Source organism: Mus caroli, chromosome 5 (assembly GCF_900094665.2).
Source record: "Mus caroli chromosome 5, CAROLI_EIJ_v1.1, whole genome shotgun sequence".
Lineage (NCBI taxonomy): Eukaryota > Metazoa > Chordata > Mammalia > Rodentia > Muridae > Mus > Mus caroli.
The window spans coordinates 25,354,454-25,370,674 of NC_034574.1; the positions used below are offsets into that span (position 1 = coordinate 25,354,454).

General features: G+C 49.9%; 2 protein-coding genes across 4 annotated transcripts in view; both read left to right on the plus strand.

Annotated features, from left to right (window-relative positions):
- The window catches only part of Mapre3 (microtubule associated protein RP/EB family member 3), a 48,952-nt gene extending 38,077 nt beyond the window's left edge, over positions 1 to 10,875 (plus strand). Inside the window, exons 2-7 of one of the 3 annotated variants that reach the window (XM_021162996.1) lie at positions 6,583 to 6,710; positions 7,278 to 7,423; positions 7,985 to 8,186; positions 9,365 to 9,519; positions 9,606 to 9,758; positions 9,919 to 10,875. In XM_021162996.1, the coding sequence (XP_021018655.1) occupies positions 6,590 to 6,710; positions 7,278 to 7,423; positions 7,985 to 8,186; positions 9,365 to 9,519; positions 9,606 to 9,758; positions 9,919 to 9,987 (846 nt within the window). In that variant the 5' untranslated portion in view covers positions 6,583 to 6,589 and the 3' untranslated portion in view covers positions 9,988 to 10,875. Of the gene's footprint in view, positions 1 to 6,582; positions 6,711 to 7,277; positions 7,424 to 7,984; positions 8,187 to 9,364; positions 9,520 to 9,605; positions 9,759 to 9,918 lie in introns of those variants that run through there. The other 2 variants (XM_021162995.2, XM_029477599.1) reach the window with 2 other exon arrangements.
- Positions 10,876 to 14,538: 3,663 nt separating this feature from the next.
- Positions 14,539 to 16,221, plus strand: part of Tmem214 (transmembrane protein 214) — an 8,079-nt gene continuing 6,396 nt past the window's right edge. The window contains exons 1-2 of the mRNA XM_021162916.2: positions 14,539 to 14,918; positions 15,689 to 15,888. Of these exons, the coding sequence (XP_021018575.1) occupies positions 14,768 to 14,918; positions 15,689 to 15,888 (351 nt within the window). The 5' untranslated portion in view covers positions 14,539 to 14,767. The remainder of the gene's footprint in view (positions 14,919 to 15,688; positions 15,889 to 16,221) is intronic.

The window sequence follows — 16,221 nt, forward strand, 5'->3', positions numbered from 1 at the left end:
CTGTCCTGGAACTCACTTTGTAGACCAGGCTGGCCTCGAACTCAGAAATCTGCCTGCCTCTGCCTCCCAAGTACTGGGATTAAAGGCGTGCACCACCACTGCTCAGCCGAAACCCTTTTTTAAAACAACTATTTATTTGGAGGTGGGGCACACATGGACATGCGCACTACAGCACATCTGTGGACAACTCAGAATCTGTTCTTTCCTGCCACCATGTGGACAATCAGACTTAGGTTATCAGGCATGGCAGCCACTTTCCCACTGAACAACCTCACCAACCCTCTAGGAACCCTTCTGACCTCGAGATAACAGGAGTTGCTCTTGGTGGCTGTTTGGGGACTTCAGCCAGCAGAATAAACAGAAACTCCACCTCCCATCAGAGCTGTGGGCACCTCTCCTTGCCTGTGACAGCCCCCAGACCCTGAGGACCCTGGCTCAGGCAATGATCTAAGCTCTAAGTCACAGACTGCACCTCCTAGTGATCCTCTTTCTGACTCTAGACCTAGCAGCAGGAGTCAAGGCCCTGAAAAGCAGGTTTTTCCCAGGACCACTGGTTGACTTAACCCTAGAGTCCCTGGCTAACCTGGAAGGAAACGTGCCATGACCCAGTCAGGAAGGAGATGTTCTCCTGACATCACCTGTGGCAAGGATGGCAGTAGAGAGATGAGGACAAAGTTCAAGAGCCTGAGGTTGTCCCCCATGGAGGTTGCCTACCGCCCTCTCCTGGAAGAATATGAGCTCTTTGTGAGCAATGTGTATCATTCAGAGGTTCTTCAGTCTGTGACTGCTGCCATCCAGGCAGCTGCTCCAGTGGGAACCAAATGCTTGGACCAGTACTTTATAAACCTCTGCCCCAGCAACTGCCTGCTGGGCCTAAGTCAGTCCCTCAACTCAAAAGGCCATCATCACTGTGGATGCATTTAACCTGTGGCTTTAGGAGAGGCTAGGGTCAGCCCAGAATGTGAGTGTGGCCCATGCTTATGCCACTCAGCTGACCCAGCTCTGAGATGCCAGGCATCCTGCTTCCACATCTGGGTGGAAATTGGCCTTCTTTGGGAGGAAAAGAGGCTCAGATTCATTCCCCCACCCACCCATCCCCTGCCCTCTCTTTTTCTCTGAGGCAGTTCAAGGACCTAAGTGCCACCTGCTGGCAAGTCTGTTTCCATGCACAGGGCCAGAAAAATAAAGGACACTGGTCCTCCCAGCCTAACAAGGAGTATTATGGGAGGTATGTTAGAAGATCCTCATGGGACCCATCAGATGAGTCCTCCTGAACCAGGCTGCACCTAGCCAGGGCAGAGAACAGATACCTGCAAGAGCCACTCTAGTTCTGGTATTGGCTGTTCTTCAAAGGCCCATGGCAGAGGAGGTGTGACTGGTTATTCAGCCCTTAAAGGGACTGTTCTGTTGGTTTCATCAGCTCACTTCTAACAAGCTCTGTTGCCCCTTGAGGACCCTACATTCATATTCCTTTCAAGTGTGGGAAATGTTCTCCCATCACTAGACACTAAGACTATGGGAGATATCTGACCAGGCTGCGGAGACCTGGGCATTTCTCAAGTAGTCATATAGTTCTTGGTCACTTCTGGGAGCAGGTGTGTTCTAAACTACAGGGGAAAAATGTGGGATGGAAGGATGGATGGAGATAGAGACAAAGAGATAGCTACTTTGTGTATATCACAGAGACACACAGGCACATGCACATGCATGCTGGAATTCTCCTAGTGAGGAGCCCTGGAATGCATGCAGTGGGCCTCACCCTTCAGCAGGTCTGGCTCTACAGGAGCTCAAGGCCGCCTCGCTCGGGCTACAAGACCCTTTAAGATCATAGACTGAGGAGTAGGGTCGAGGACCATTGCCCCTCTTTGTCTTGAATGAGCAGCCTTTGAAAGGCTTACCTATTACACAGAAGAAAATCCTAATTGGACTGAAGAATTACCTAGGCAAAATTAAAAATTGAATCACCCCAGAAGCCCTCACCCTCTTGGGTCTATCAGAGTGTCAGTGGACCTAGAACCATCCTTCCCCATGAGACCAGAGACAAAACAGCCCTGGGCAGCTCCTGAAGAAAAGAGTCATTCGTAAGAAAGACTCATTCTTGACAGTCACCAGAGCTTATGCCCACTACACCCAGTGCAACAGAACACACGGGACTGTCAGAATCTGGCCAGCCTCATACTTCTGTCTGCTCAGCCCCCGTGCCTCTGAGCTTCGTGCCTCTCTCGGTTTCCTGTAGCAGTTGTGGTTTTATATCAGGGGTATTTGGTTCAATCCGTTACACTTATCTCCCCATAAAATGGTAAACTCATTGAGTACAGGCAGGTTTTTAACCCTCACAGTTAATATAACATATGGACATAAAATGCCAGCCTTGACTCTTTCCCTTTCTGCCTCTTGAAAAGCATAGTATCTGCCTGTGCCATTCGCTGCCCCTACTGGTGCTTCAGGGACTCCCTTAGAGGCTCAGAAATGCCAGTCTTCACTGTTCCCTCCCACCATCATAACCATTACTGCTCACCAAGAACTAGTGTGGAATCCACAGGTAAATCACACAACCCAGCCACTGAGAGCTCAGTCAAGTAGAAGGAATGGGTGCACTGACAAGTTTGGGAGTGCAGGGATGCCATAGTAAGCTTCGCCCAGGGTGCCTTAGTGGGCTTCTAAGACAGTTCTCTGTAGAGGATGCTGACAGCAGACGCAGGAGTGGAGCTGGGGACCCAAACTAGAAAGTAACAGAAGACAATGAGAAAGGATGTGAGGTGTCACTCAGTTCTTGAGCAACTTTCCTAAGTGACAGGCCTGGAAATCCCATGCTTCCTAGCATGTCCTGAAAAAGGGAGGCAGGCACATAAACATCTCAGGGATGAGTTTGGGGGTCAGGTTCAGGGCAGCTGGCTCAAACATCACATCAGCAGGATTATCCTGGGAAACCTCTGAATTTGCCAGGTCCTTGGTCTTTAGAAAATCCCAAGATAACACTTTTTGTTTTTCTTGGCTTCTGGGCTCTGCCCTTTCTGCAGGCAATGATGGCTGGGCTTTTTAAGAGGAGGAAGAACTAGGAATAAATAACAAGATTTTTTTTAAAAGAGGTTTTTATGCCAAAATAAAAACCCATTTAAGTTAAAAGTGCCTATCATGAGGTCCCATTAGGCAGCGATGCTTAGAGTCAAGGAGAGAAGCCTAAGGGGAGGCAGCCCAGACAGTGCCGCGCTGAGCCCTGGTCACACCCACCTGACCTAGAGGATCTTGATCAAAGTCAGACTCTGATTCAGCAGGCCTAGTGAGAGAAGAGTATGTCTCCAGGTGTAACGTGCAGAGTCTGCATGAAGGGAGGCAGTGCTGGCTCCTGTGCTCCCCCATCTGGAGCTTTAGAAAGCGCTACAAATAGAACCCAGGGCTTCATGTGTGTGAGGCAAGCACTTCCAACTGAGCTATGTCTGTAGCTCTGGGAAATATGTTAGTGGGCTCCCCGTTCTACCACTTGTGCTACTCATCAGCAGGGTCTCTCTGACCTCTCCACTCACTAAGTTCTGCCAGCTAGGAGCCAGAGGCTGCTCTCTACTCACCGTGTCTCTGGCAGTCTGTTCACAGTCCCAAAGCCCATTCACTTCCTGCTCCAAATATATAGTGTGTCGGCCCTGGCCTCACAGCACTGGAGCTAGGCCTTGCATATTACTACAGTCAAGTTGTTTGTGGTTGTATGGGAGGTGACAATGGCTGCCTACAGGTTACTAGGGATTGGAACAGTATAGTCTTCCTTCACAAAGACACTACACATTAAACCTAGACAAGAGCCGGGCGTGGTGGCGCACGCCTTTAATCCCAGCACTCGGGAGGCAGAGGCAGGCGGATTTCTGAGTTCGAGGCCAGCTCCAGGACAGCCAGAGCTATAAAGAGAAACCCTGTCTCGAAAAACCAAAAAAAAAAAAAAAAAAAAAAACCTAGACAAATAGCTTCCCCTCCTTGGTTAGTGATGACAACGCACAGTTGATGCACACCTCTGTGTGGGATGGTAGGTTGTCAGTGCTCAAGTCTGCCTCCTGCATGTGGGTGAATGTCTCTCCTCAGCATCAGCTGTATGAGTGGAGGAATATTTTGGCCCAAGGTTGGGGGGAAAATAAACTTGAGAATTCTCAAGTGATCTCTGCAAACTATCATAGCCTTTAAATAAAAAGCACTAACTCACAGGTGTTTCCAACGTTACCACTACCAAATAGTTCAAGTTGAGAGGCTACTACATCTGCGGGTGCCTTTACCACTGCTGGTATGAAGTTTGGGTGCAGGTGTCCAGGCATACTCTTAGAGAAATTCAAGAGTATTGGAGTGGGTTTGGAGATGTGCTGGAAGCCAGAAGGCTTTGTGGGAAGTTCCCGGTAGCTGTGGCTACCAGAACTATGAGGAAGTTGGAGGGAGGGAAGAAAGGCCCTGCCACAGAGAAGGGAGAGCTGAGGAAAGAGGGATACAGTACAATGGCAGAAGGCAGAGCTGGGGAGTTAGGATGACCTCACAGGTCTAGAAAGAGAGCGATTTGGAGCTGACAGTTATAGTCTCTGCAGTATACATGCTGACAGTTCTGGGAGAAAGAAAAGTAATTTAGTTGCCTTTGGGTCATCCCGCAGACCTCAGACCATGGGAATAAGGAGTGTAAAAGCAGAGACACAAAGGTTGGCTGGCTATAGAACACAAATCTGGCCTGATTACTGTCTGTTTAAAACCTCCCAGTGACTTCACATTGACTAAATACAGTTTCCCCAGGGTAAGCAAAACTTTCTGGGGCCAGCCCCAGCACGGGATGTTTTTCTTTCTTGGCGGTCCTTCTTGAGGCAGCAGTCGGGGAAGAGCTTAGGCAGAGGGTAGGGTTTGTGGAGATATTTAGGGTTGCTGTATAGTAAGAGTTGCTTATCTAAACCTAAGTTACTATGCTATTGCAGCTGACCTGACTTCTGTGATCCTCTGAGGCCAGAAACTACAGTGTCTGGCACCTAGCACCTCTTCTTCAGGCCACAAAGGATTAAGTAAATAGCTTTTGTTCTATCTCAGCTGGAACCGCTGGGCTCTAACTTTCAGCCTGCTAGTCAGAAGTCCCAGGAAGAGAAGACACTTAGAGAAGTGGTTATAGAGTTTATTACTAAGTTGTAAAAAGTTTCCTAGGAAAGCTATCTAAGGGGGAAAGGGAAAGATCCTAAGTGGGGAAAGGGAAAAGATTCTAGTCTAAGTGGGAAAAGGCAAAAATAAAAGCCTCCTCTATTGATCACTCTTACCTCTTTGTCCTCAGTATTTATCCGTTTTTCAGAATACATGATCACATCTTACAAAGTTCATCACGAGTTCAAACAAAAAATCAAATCATAAATTGAAATAGTAGTTTACATGCATATCCATTAGGAGCAATTATCTAGCTAAACATCCATCACCTGTCTCAGCTCCACAGTCACTGAAGGTTTAAAACCATAACTAAGTTATCAGTGAAATTTTGTATAGACAAACCCAGTCAATACTTTATCTTCTGTCCTAACACCTATAATAAATCATTAATTCTCTTTTAATGACCTTTAGTTAATTGTTTTAAAACCTCTTGGAATGTGTTCTGGGTAGGAGAAAGTCTGGTTACCATCTAAGAGCATTAACTGGTGACACTTGGGAGACTGGCAGAGTTCTCATTGCAGCTTAGACTATCAGAAAAGGACCGAATAGCAGTCCCATTATAAAAGAATTTAGGAATCACAGATATAATTTCAGGAATTCTTATAGGATCATCGTTAAGCCATCTATTTGTCTATATGGCATCACTACAAGATAGTACATCTTCGTGGATCTGCAGAGATCTGCTCCAAAGGGGTGTGCTCATACTTAGTGATTGTTATATATGTTTAATAATAACAGGAAAAGCCTATCAATACAAGGACTCTTTCCTAAAATGAGTCCCTCACAGCCTTGCTTAATGAGGGCTCACTTGTCATAGATTATATAATAATCCGAGGCAGGCCACTTCAGGATGATCGCCTGCTAGTCATTAGCTTGTCCCATAATTGCTCCTGACAAAAACTCTTCCAGACCTGTCCCTTCTAATCTTATTGCCTCAACAGCAACCTAGGCCCCAGGGCCCAGCAACCCAGAGGTCTTGAAATGAGCCTTTTCTCCCGCCAGTTCTTGGGCTACTGTGCCCCTTCACTCCATTCTTTGGTATGTCTTCTTAGGTGCCAGTATCTCTGCTCTGAAGCCTTCATAGCCTTGCCAAGCCTATGAGATTGCACTCCCCCGCCCCATCCTTGAAGTTCATGTAGTCTTCAACTGCTCAGCTCACTATGCTAAGATCTGCCTGTCTCCTGAAGCAGAAACTTTACTTAGTTAACTTGGTATCACATGCCTGCTCCTAGACCAGGCTAGGTACCTAGCCCACCAGCTGCTAGTGCCTGCCTGGGCGTCACAGATGCTAGTAAGATATGTCTAAGGAATGAATGAACTTTAAACCCATTCACTCCGTGAATGGCAAGACTGGTATAAGGGAATGCTTCCCATGTCCCCAGGGACCATCCCACTTGAAGTCCTCATGCTGACGTCACCTCTTTTCTTTCTTTGCAGCTGGGGTATGGCTGTCAATGTGTACTCCACTTCTGTGACCAGTGAGAATCTGAGTCGCCATGATATGCTTGCGTGGGTCAATGACTCTCTGCACCTCAATTATACCAAGATTGAACAGCTCTGTTCAGGTAGGAGGCTGGAACAGGGATTGGCCCAAGGGAGACCAGAGAAAGGCTCATGTGGCTTGTAACTAACGGGAAGAGGGCGAGCCGTGATCCTTACACTGCTTAGAGCTGAATTCAGGGAACAGAGGCTGGAGAAATGGATAAGAGCCCGGTCAGACAGTAAAGACACGAGTTAACAACAAGGGGTCCCATGAAGCCACTCTGGGTCCCAGCTCCCTGTTCTTCTCTGCTGTAGCCCTTGTGGGTGTCAGTTTTCCAATCCAGACAGTTGCCATCACCTGTCTGTCAGTGTTTGGATTGGGATCACTAATTTTTCATTTGGGGGATGGGCATTTAGCTCAGTGGTAAAGTACCTGCTCCGTAGTTCCAGGGCCCTGGGTTTCCTCTTTAGCACCACCAAAAGGTAAATACATAAAGATTAATCACAGTCAGTCTTGTAAAGGCAAGGGGAATCGAATCATTTGTAGTATCACAGTCGGGATGGCCCTAACTCTAGGACCAGGCTTTGGAAGTGGGCCAGCAGGGCTCCAGGGTGGTAGCTGTACCTTCATCAGCTATGCATCTTCACAGGGGCAGCCTACTGCCAGTTCATGGACATGCTCTTCCCTGGCTGCGTTCACTTGAGGAAGGTCAAGTTCCAGGCCAAACTAGAACACGAATATATCCACAACTTCAAGGTGCTGCAAGCAGCTTTCAAGAAGATGGGTGTTGACAAAGTAGGTGTCTGTACCCCTGGGGTCCCCGAGGAGATGTGTTTCCCTGGGGAAGAAGATGACCCACCAGCCAGGGTGACAAGGCCTGCTTGTTTCATTCTGTCCCATGTCTTTCTACCCCTGACACCCCAAAGGGAAGGCTGTACACACAGCTCAAGATACAGGAATACACTTAACCCCTAATGTCCCACTGCAAAAGGACTCCCTTCCCTTTCTCCTCTGCGGCCCCGTCCCGCTCCAGATGCTGAGGTTGTATATAGATATACAACCTCACTCCTGCCACATATCAGTTTACTATCCTGCCGTGTGCATCCGCAGCTTCCAGTTCACATACACGGGAGGTCACCTCCCACACAATATTTTCCCATGCCTGTAGGGAAGGAATGTCCCTGAGTCCCTGGTGGGGCTGCCAGCCTGCTTGTCTACTTTGGTGCCATGGGAGGGGGTGCAGGTGGAGAAAGTGGACGATGCTGAGGCCCAGGGGCTGACTTTGCTGTGCTTACAGCAGAATGCAGTCCTACACAGCAGGTGGGTAAAATGGTCTGCTTATGTGGTCTATTTCAGATCATTCCTGTAGAGAAGTTAGTGAAAGGAAAATTCCAAGATAATTTTGAGTTTATACAGTGGTTTAAGAAATTCTTTGACGCAAACTATGATGGAAAGGATTACAACCCTCTGCTGGCGCGGCAGGGCCAGGACGTAGCACCACCTCCTAACCCAGGTGATCAGATCTTCAACAAATCCAAGAAACTCATTGGCACAGCAGGTAACATGCCCAAGCTGGTGGAGGGAGTTTGGGGGGCTGGGCCGGCAGGGCTATCCAGCCAGGAGTGCCCCATGGGCCACCGGCCCAGCCCTGCCAGCCTGGAGGAGACTGTTATCACGGAGTTCAGATGACATCGCCTGCTGCTTACCTAGATGGGGGAATCCCATTTGGGGGTGAGAGGGCGTCAAAAGTTGCTCTAAGAGGAGAGCCACCTGCACCAGTCATGGTAGCAGCTTGCTGAGACCCAGGACGCTGTTGAATAACACGAGCTAGCTTGTTTGCCTCAAGCTGGATGGGGCATGGCTCCTCTATCCAGATCTATTGGGCTGCACGCCTGGAGCCAGTGCCCAAGACCCTTGTGTATGCCTGCCCACTGGATACCCAAAGCAGGAGTTTGCCAAGCTTGATCTGCCTTCCTCTCTTCCAAAAGCTGGTACCTTGCTGGGTTGCTAGGAGCAATCAGAGAAGCAGTAAGGTTGTGGTGACAGCAGGGTTGTGGCAAGGAAGAAGGGAGCAGCCCCACCCGCATCTGACCCGTCATAGCAGAGCCACCTCCTCTGTTTGCGCTGCTGTCCTGCCTGGGCCTGTCCCCACTGAACTGCTTGCTTTGCATTAGAAGCAGCTGCTGTCTAGGAAGTGCAATGGCTAAAGAGCAAGTAGCCACAGCATGCAGGCTGTGCTAGGGAGGAGCCTGAGTCCTCCTCCACTGAGGAAGATACAGGTCCAGCCCAGCAGAGGGAAACAGAGCCCAAACTGAGAGAGAGAGAGAGAGAGAGCTGGTGGGGTGGGGCTGAGTTTCACTGAGGGTGGCTTTGGCTTCTGCTTGGACAGACTGCATCAACTGCTCTCCTGGGTCTCCTCTGTCAGGACAGAAGGCCCTGAACCACCCCTAGCTCCACTTCATCAAATTCACCATCCCAGTGTCTGCACCCCTCCCTCAGGCTAGCTTTCTTCAGGTCCCAGTGCTGAAAGCACCTTTCCCTTAGCTTCCTGTGGCACTCGCGCTCCCAGGCTTGCCAAAGGACTGTCCAGTGGCTGTAGTGTCACGTGCGGCCAAGGCTGGGGGCCTCCCTCCATGTAGATGCTCTTCCTGAGGGAGAGTGCCTGCCTGTTGCATGGTCCTCACACCAGGCTGTCACATGCTGTGTCCCTTCATCTGACTCTTGTCCTCTGGACAGTTCCGCAGAGGACGTCCCCCACAGGCCCCAAGAACATGCAGACCTCTGGACGACTCAGCAACGTGGCTCCGCCCTGCATCCTCCGGAAGAATCCGCCCTCAGCCCGAAATGGGGGCCATGAGGCTGATGCCCAGATCCTTGAGCTTAACCAGCAGGTAAGTGGCCTGGGAAAGGGTAGTTGACATGGGGACGAGAGGACGGCAGGAACATCTGGCATCAACATTTCCTTGTGCCTGCGCAGCTGCTGGACTTGAAGCTGACCGTAGACGGGCTTGAGAAAGAACGAGATTTCTATTTCAGCAAATTGCGAGACATCGAGCTGATCTGCCAGGAACATGAAAGCGAGAACAGCCCCGTCATCTCGGGCATCATTGGCATTCTCTATGCCACGGAGGTGAGCCCTCTCTTCACCTCCCTCCCACTGCTCTGCTAAGACTGGAGAGCAAGCTAGAGCTCCTGAACTGGTGGCCACTCAGCCCTTGTTTCTAGGCTGAGTGTGAACCTGATCCTTCCCCTTGGCCAGCTGGCTCACCCTCTCTCTCTCCCTCCTCCAGGAGGGATTTGCACCCCCTGAGGATGATGAGATTGAAGAACACCAACAGGAAGACCAGGACGAGTACTGAGGGAGGCGCCAGCCCTGGCTGACTGCAGCTTCCCTGCCCACCTCCACTCTGCCCACCCCCACTCTGCCCACCCCACATTATAGTCCTTTCCTTTCAGCCAGTCAGCCAGCTGGGTGCTTTGTGTCAGTGCCACAGCATTAGGGAGCCGGACGAGTGGGGTTCGGGGGGTGGGGTGGAGGAGGCTTGGGCAGGTGAGAGGACGAGGCCCTGTCTGGGTCTCCCGAGTGGCACTGGCCCAGGGGACGTCCAGGACCCCTGTCCACTCCCCACTCCTATTTATTTCCGTTGTCTCTATGCTGTGTTGGCCAACACTTTCCAGGGTGCCGCTGTACCCCACAAGCCAGCCACCTGCTCCCTGGCAGCCAGCAGCTGTATATTTGACAAAGTCATTGGTATATTTTTACTTACTGGATTGCCCTTGCACTTTACCTGTTCTTTTCCAGGGCTGACAGCAGGGCTTGGGGTAGTCTTTCTGGCTTGGCTCCCCTTCCCTAGAGCCAAGACTGGGACAGGACTCACCCATTCTTATTTATTTTGTCTTTGGAAAGGCTGATATGAGGAAAGGGAAGGGAAGCTGAGGAGGCAGTGCTGTGGGTCCAGGGAGCATGCGAGAGTAGACATGACCTCCAGGCACTGGGCTCCCCCACCAAGGCCCCTGCCTCAGCACCAACGCCTAGCACTGCCCCAGGCTTCCTAGCCATTCCCTCCTGCAGCCTAGTTAGACCACACAGATTCTGCCTGGCCCCCACTGTCTGTCTGTCCCCATTCTCCCACCCACCCCCACCTTTGCCCCTTGGGCACCAGCCTGCATATCTGTTCAGTTTTATTTAAATAAATTTGTGTGGCAAGCCATGTTTTCCTCGACTGACCCACAGCAAGGGATCACAACATAACATCTCTCTGTCTTCTCTAAGAGGACAGCCATGCAGCACAGCCTTCATGATCACAAGCCACCACTGACAACCAGGCTCTGACCCTGTCTTCTCTAAGAGGACAGCCATGCAGCACAGCCTTCATGATCACAAGCCACCACTGACAACCAGGCTCTGACCTAGACTCAACTCCCATGACTGAGGACTCTTTTTGAGGCAGGTAGTATGTGTATTTCTCTGGGAGATGTAAGATTGTCCCTGAAAATGGGATGATACCAACAGCCCAAGAAAGGACTTGTTCAAGTTGGTCTTGGTGAGTAACAAGGGTTTGTTAGGGATGAGTTACAGGCCAATGGATGACGAAAACACCTCTCTACAAAGACCCCTACCTAGCTGGTTTATACAGTTCTTTTTGTTTGTTTGTTTGTTTTGTTTTGTTTTTGTTTTTCAAGACACGGCTTCTCTGTGTAGCCTTGGCTGTCCTGGAACTCACTCTGCTGTAGACCAGGCTGGCCTCGAACTCAGAAATTGGCCTGCCTCTGCCTCCCACGTGCTGGGATTAAAGGCGTGCGCCACCATGCCCAGCGGTTTATACACTTCTTTTTTTTTTTTTTAAAATAAAGATTTATTTATTATATGTAAGTACACTGTAGCTGTCCTCAGATACTCCAGAAGAGGGCATCAGATTTTGTTACAGATGGTTGTGAGGCCACCATGTGGTTGCTGGGATTTGAACTCAGGACCCTCAGAAGAGCAGTCAGTGCTCTTAACCACTGAGCTATCTCGCCAGCCCGGTTTATATACTTCTTATGTCTAGGGCAGGACTGATGCAAGCCTGGGCTAGTGTTAAAGCACCAGACTTGGGCAGCATAAGGCACAGACAAAACTAGACACTGAGAAAATTGTGTTTATATGTACTCAAGTCCTTGCCCTTGCCAGGCATAGAGCCAGTTCCTGCAAATGCTGTCCAGTTGACGTCATGGATGAAGGAGAGGATGGCTTGTCTCCCTGCAGTCTGGTGCACCAAATGGTGTCTTACTGAAAGACAGTTGTAGGATTTGAAGTGTTCTCACCACAACAGGGGGTCCTCAGGACGAGAATGAAGTCTGGAGCTGTGGCTATAAGGAGGCCAGCCCCGAAAGTGGCCATGGGATGACTGGGGAAGGAGGGGATTCTTGGTCAAGGACTGTTTTGTTGCAGACTCTTTCAGGCTGGCCTGCAAGGTAACCCTCTACTCCTTGTCAGAGCTCCCACACATCGCAACAGCTGTTGCAGCACACATGCCTGTGGCCCAGAAACAGCTGGGTCTACATGGTTCCTCTTTTTCTTTTCTTATTATTTGTGCATACGTGTATAACACACATATGTGTATGTGTGAAAACTAGAGCAAGTACCCAAGCACTCAGTTTACACTCCAGCCCCCAAGTGAGTTGTTTTAGAGCAAGATGTAACCTGAAGGAGGATGTTGTTGGCTATTTAAAAACTACTTGTTATTATGACCTGGCCATCCACCCAATCACCAACCCAGAGTCTTATTAATTTAGCACAACTATTGGGCGATTACCCTCAACTCTTTTCCTACGCTAGACTGGCTGTTCCTAGCTATACTCCCATAGTACTTGCTGTGTGAGTCTCATCCAGGCTGGTTCTGCTTCATCAGCTGTCCTCGAGGTACACTTCTAGGCCTGGTTTACCTGACCTCTTTAATTTGGGGAGCTTGGTTTATACAACAAAGGCAAGTGTATGTGAGGATGCAACCAGATCTTGGGGTTCAGCATTTAGCATGCATATATAAACAGCACAAGCCCAACAGAGACAGGGATCAGATACATTCCCTTGTCATCCACACAACTCCACCCTCCTGGAGTGTGTTTGTCAAAGAGACATAATAGCCAAGGCGTGGAAACCCAGCAAAGACCAAGTATGCTGAAGTGGATGTGAACCCGCTGGGATTGTCTAGACCAGTGGTTCTCAGCCTTTCACAGGGGTAGCCAAAGACCACTGGAAAATACAGAGATTTACATTAAAATGTATAACAGTAGCAAAATTACAGTTATGAAGTAGCAACGAAAATAATTTTATGGCTGGGGTAACTCCAACATAAGAACCGTATTGAAGGGCTGGCAGCATTAGGAAACAACATAAGAACTGTATCGAAGGGCTGGCCGCATTAGGAAAGTTGAGAACCACTGAAGTAGACCACACGTGCGTGGCAAGGCTTGATCAAGGTGGTAGAAACTTTGGTTAGGATTTAGACTTTTTTAATGTTTATTATTTTATTTATGTATCTGTGAGTCTCTGTGTGTGGGTATGTGCACAGAAGAGGCCATCAGCTGGAGCTATAGTGGGGAAGCCAGTTTTGTTTCTCTTCCCAAAATAGGCCCTCTTCTGTGATGATACCTGTGACAGCAGGGATTGCACAAAGGACCATTGGTGGTGTCTGAGTAGAGGGAAACAGCATCTGAAAAAGGAATGACTGCTGATCAGCACAGATACCTTCCTTGCCAAAGACATTCCATCTCAGAACCCCTAAGACAGGCAGCTATGGCCAGGCTTAAAGGGGATGGAGGACACCAGAAGGCTGCAAGGGTTGGTCATCCCTCACCTGCCTTCTCTCTCTCTGACCCATCCTTCACACAGGCCTGGGTGCTGTTTTTTAAGGGTCATGTCACCTTTTCCCTCCCCAGTTTCTAGAGTCTAGAGAATAAACTCCAGATTTGGCGGTCATGATTCTTTTCCAATTGTATGAAGTCATGTCGAACTACTTTCAGTTTTCTTATATAGTCTACCACTCTAGACCTTTGCCTAAATTAATAAAGCCATACAATTGAAGCAGTCTCTCCACAAGCCATGATCCCCAACCAATGAAAATTCTCCCTTCCCTGGAGTCATCTCAACTGCCACCTGTTTCAGAAACTACTTCCCTCCCTCTCCTAGGGCTTCAAGCCTCCCTCAGCTGAATAACTTACCCTGTAAGAAAGTGGACCACTCCTTGTCAGTGATGGCTTGTGTCTTTAATCCCAGCACTCAGGAGGCAGAGGCAATCAGATCTCTGAGTTCAAGGCCAGCCTGGTGACAGGGAGAGTACTAGGAAGTAAGCTCTACACAAAGAAACCCTGTCTAAAAAAAAGTAACCAAGGGGGTTTGGGGGGGATAATGTGTACAGCAGTGTGGGAGCATGAGTTCCACGCAAGCACGCTAAGCAACATATTTCCTTAAATGTGACATTTTCATTGCTGTTTTATCATTTTTTATCATTTTACCCCTAGCTGGGATCATTCAAGTTTTGTAGGCCATCTAGGGTCGGGTCCTTGCTGTGTGATTCTTTCAGTCTGGGGCTGCACATCTGGAACATGGCATGAGCCAGAGCCTGTCCTTTCCTGGCTGCCTTGAAAGGGAACATGGCCTGGCTGCCCCAGACTTTTCTCGCCCTGCCATCGAGCTACTCTACTAAGTTTTCTCAGTCTTTCTGCCGCTCTACTTTCCTCCCCCAAGTCCGCATCGTCCCACTCCTCGGCAATTAAGTTTGTTGGCTGCCAAATACGAAGTTTAATTGCTAACAGACTACCACTTTCTAAGAAGTAAGAACACATTTATTCCTCAAATTCTCCCGAGGTGAGAACTATTTTCATTCCATCCTTCAGGAGCATTGCAAAGACAAGAAAAAAGGGAACAGTCCCATTTCCAAGCGGGTCAGGGCCGAGCCCGCCCCGCCCGTTCAGGGTAGGGATTTTTGCGCCCCAGGGGCGGAACCTGGCCGCCGCCATCACTCCCCAGGCCCTCGGCGCGGCGCCGTGGCGCGAACGGACTACGAATCCCAGGATGCCTTACGGCGGCGGAGGCAGCAGACGTGGCACCACGCGGAGGTTGTCCGGAGCCGATAGCCGGGAGGTGGCTGAGCTGAAGTCATGGCGGCCAGATCAGCGGGTAGCGGGGGCTGGGAGGTGGTGAAGAGGGGCCGGCGACCTGGAGCAAGCAGCGGTGGGCGAGGCGGCGGCGGTGGCGGTGACCGCCGGACGCTCGGGGAGGCAAATGGAGTGTTGAAATACGACCTGAGCTGTGAGTATCCGCCGCCGCCCACCTGGGCCTGTGGGGCAGGGGCACGGCGGACAGCTGCAGGAGCCGGGAGCAGATCCTCGGGAGCCCAGCCACGGTGACTCAGGGATAGCACGAGGAGAGGTGGGCATCTCCGCTGCATAGGTCGGAAGCGGAGGCCCAGAGAAGCCGATTTTCGAGTCTAAGGAGACTGGAATTCCGATCTCCATCTGTTCAAGCCTTTGCACACAACCCTCTCAGCTGCCCGGCCCTCGATGGCCAGGTGTCTGAGCCACGGAGCAGAGGCATCTGGGATCCTGCTTGGAGCCCCTTCTTATATAACCAGCAGGTCTGAGAGGAGTGGATGAGAAGGCCAGCACTGGGATGAATGGCCCAACATATACTCCAACCAGGAGTTAATTTCAGTGTCACCTGTCCCAACAATCACCAGAGAGGGGAAAAAAATTTTGCCACTTGTTGAGTATATAGAGTTGTCATCTCAGAACTAAGAAGAATTGGGGGTGGAGGCTGTGCTGGGAAAAGTGTGGTCTAGTTCCCATATACTTTAGTTGTTTAATAAAGAACTGGAAGGGCCTGGGACCTGACTGTGGTGATTGAAATCAGCCACCAGGAGGGCTCTTTCCTGTTCTTCTAAGCCGCTTCCAAGGAAGAGGGGGCTTGGACCAGAATCTCCCTGTAAATGACTTAGGTGCCTCTACAAAGAAGAGACCACTGTACGGTGAGATCTGGGGTCTTAAGGGTGGCCTGCTGTTTTCTACCTGTCTTCATTCCAGCACCAATCCAGACTACAAGCACTCTTTATGAGCGTGGCTTTGAGAAAATCATGAAACGGCAGAATAAAGAGCAAGTTCCACCCCCTGCTGCAGAGTCTAAGAAACCGATAAACAAGAAGCAACCAAAGAAGGTGACAGCTGTTCCTAGCCAAAACCAGAAGCAAGGCCCATTCCGATGCCTAGAGGACGCACTGAAAGCGGTAAGTGTGCCTAGGCTTGGGGACTGAGAAAATGGGGACTTGGGACACTCAGGGGTATTCCAGACAATATGGAGATGTGGAAGGAAAGAATGCGTGCACTTAGAATAGAAAGAATGTCGGTATTTGTCAGAAACATAGGTGAGCAGGAAGATGGAAATCCCAAGAACAAGATGGAGGCATTAGAAAAGCTGGCTTGGGTTCTCAGCCCCACAGAAGCAGTGATCTCTAGTCTCCTGTCTTGCCCTCTGTTCTTGCCCCTGAACATGAACAGGTCCTACATCTCAATGTGGGGCACTGAGATCATCATTCTCAAGGGTCCCCCCCCCAGGCTTT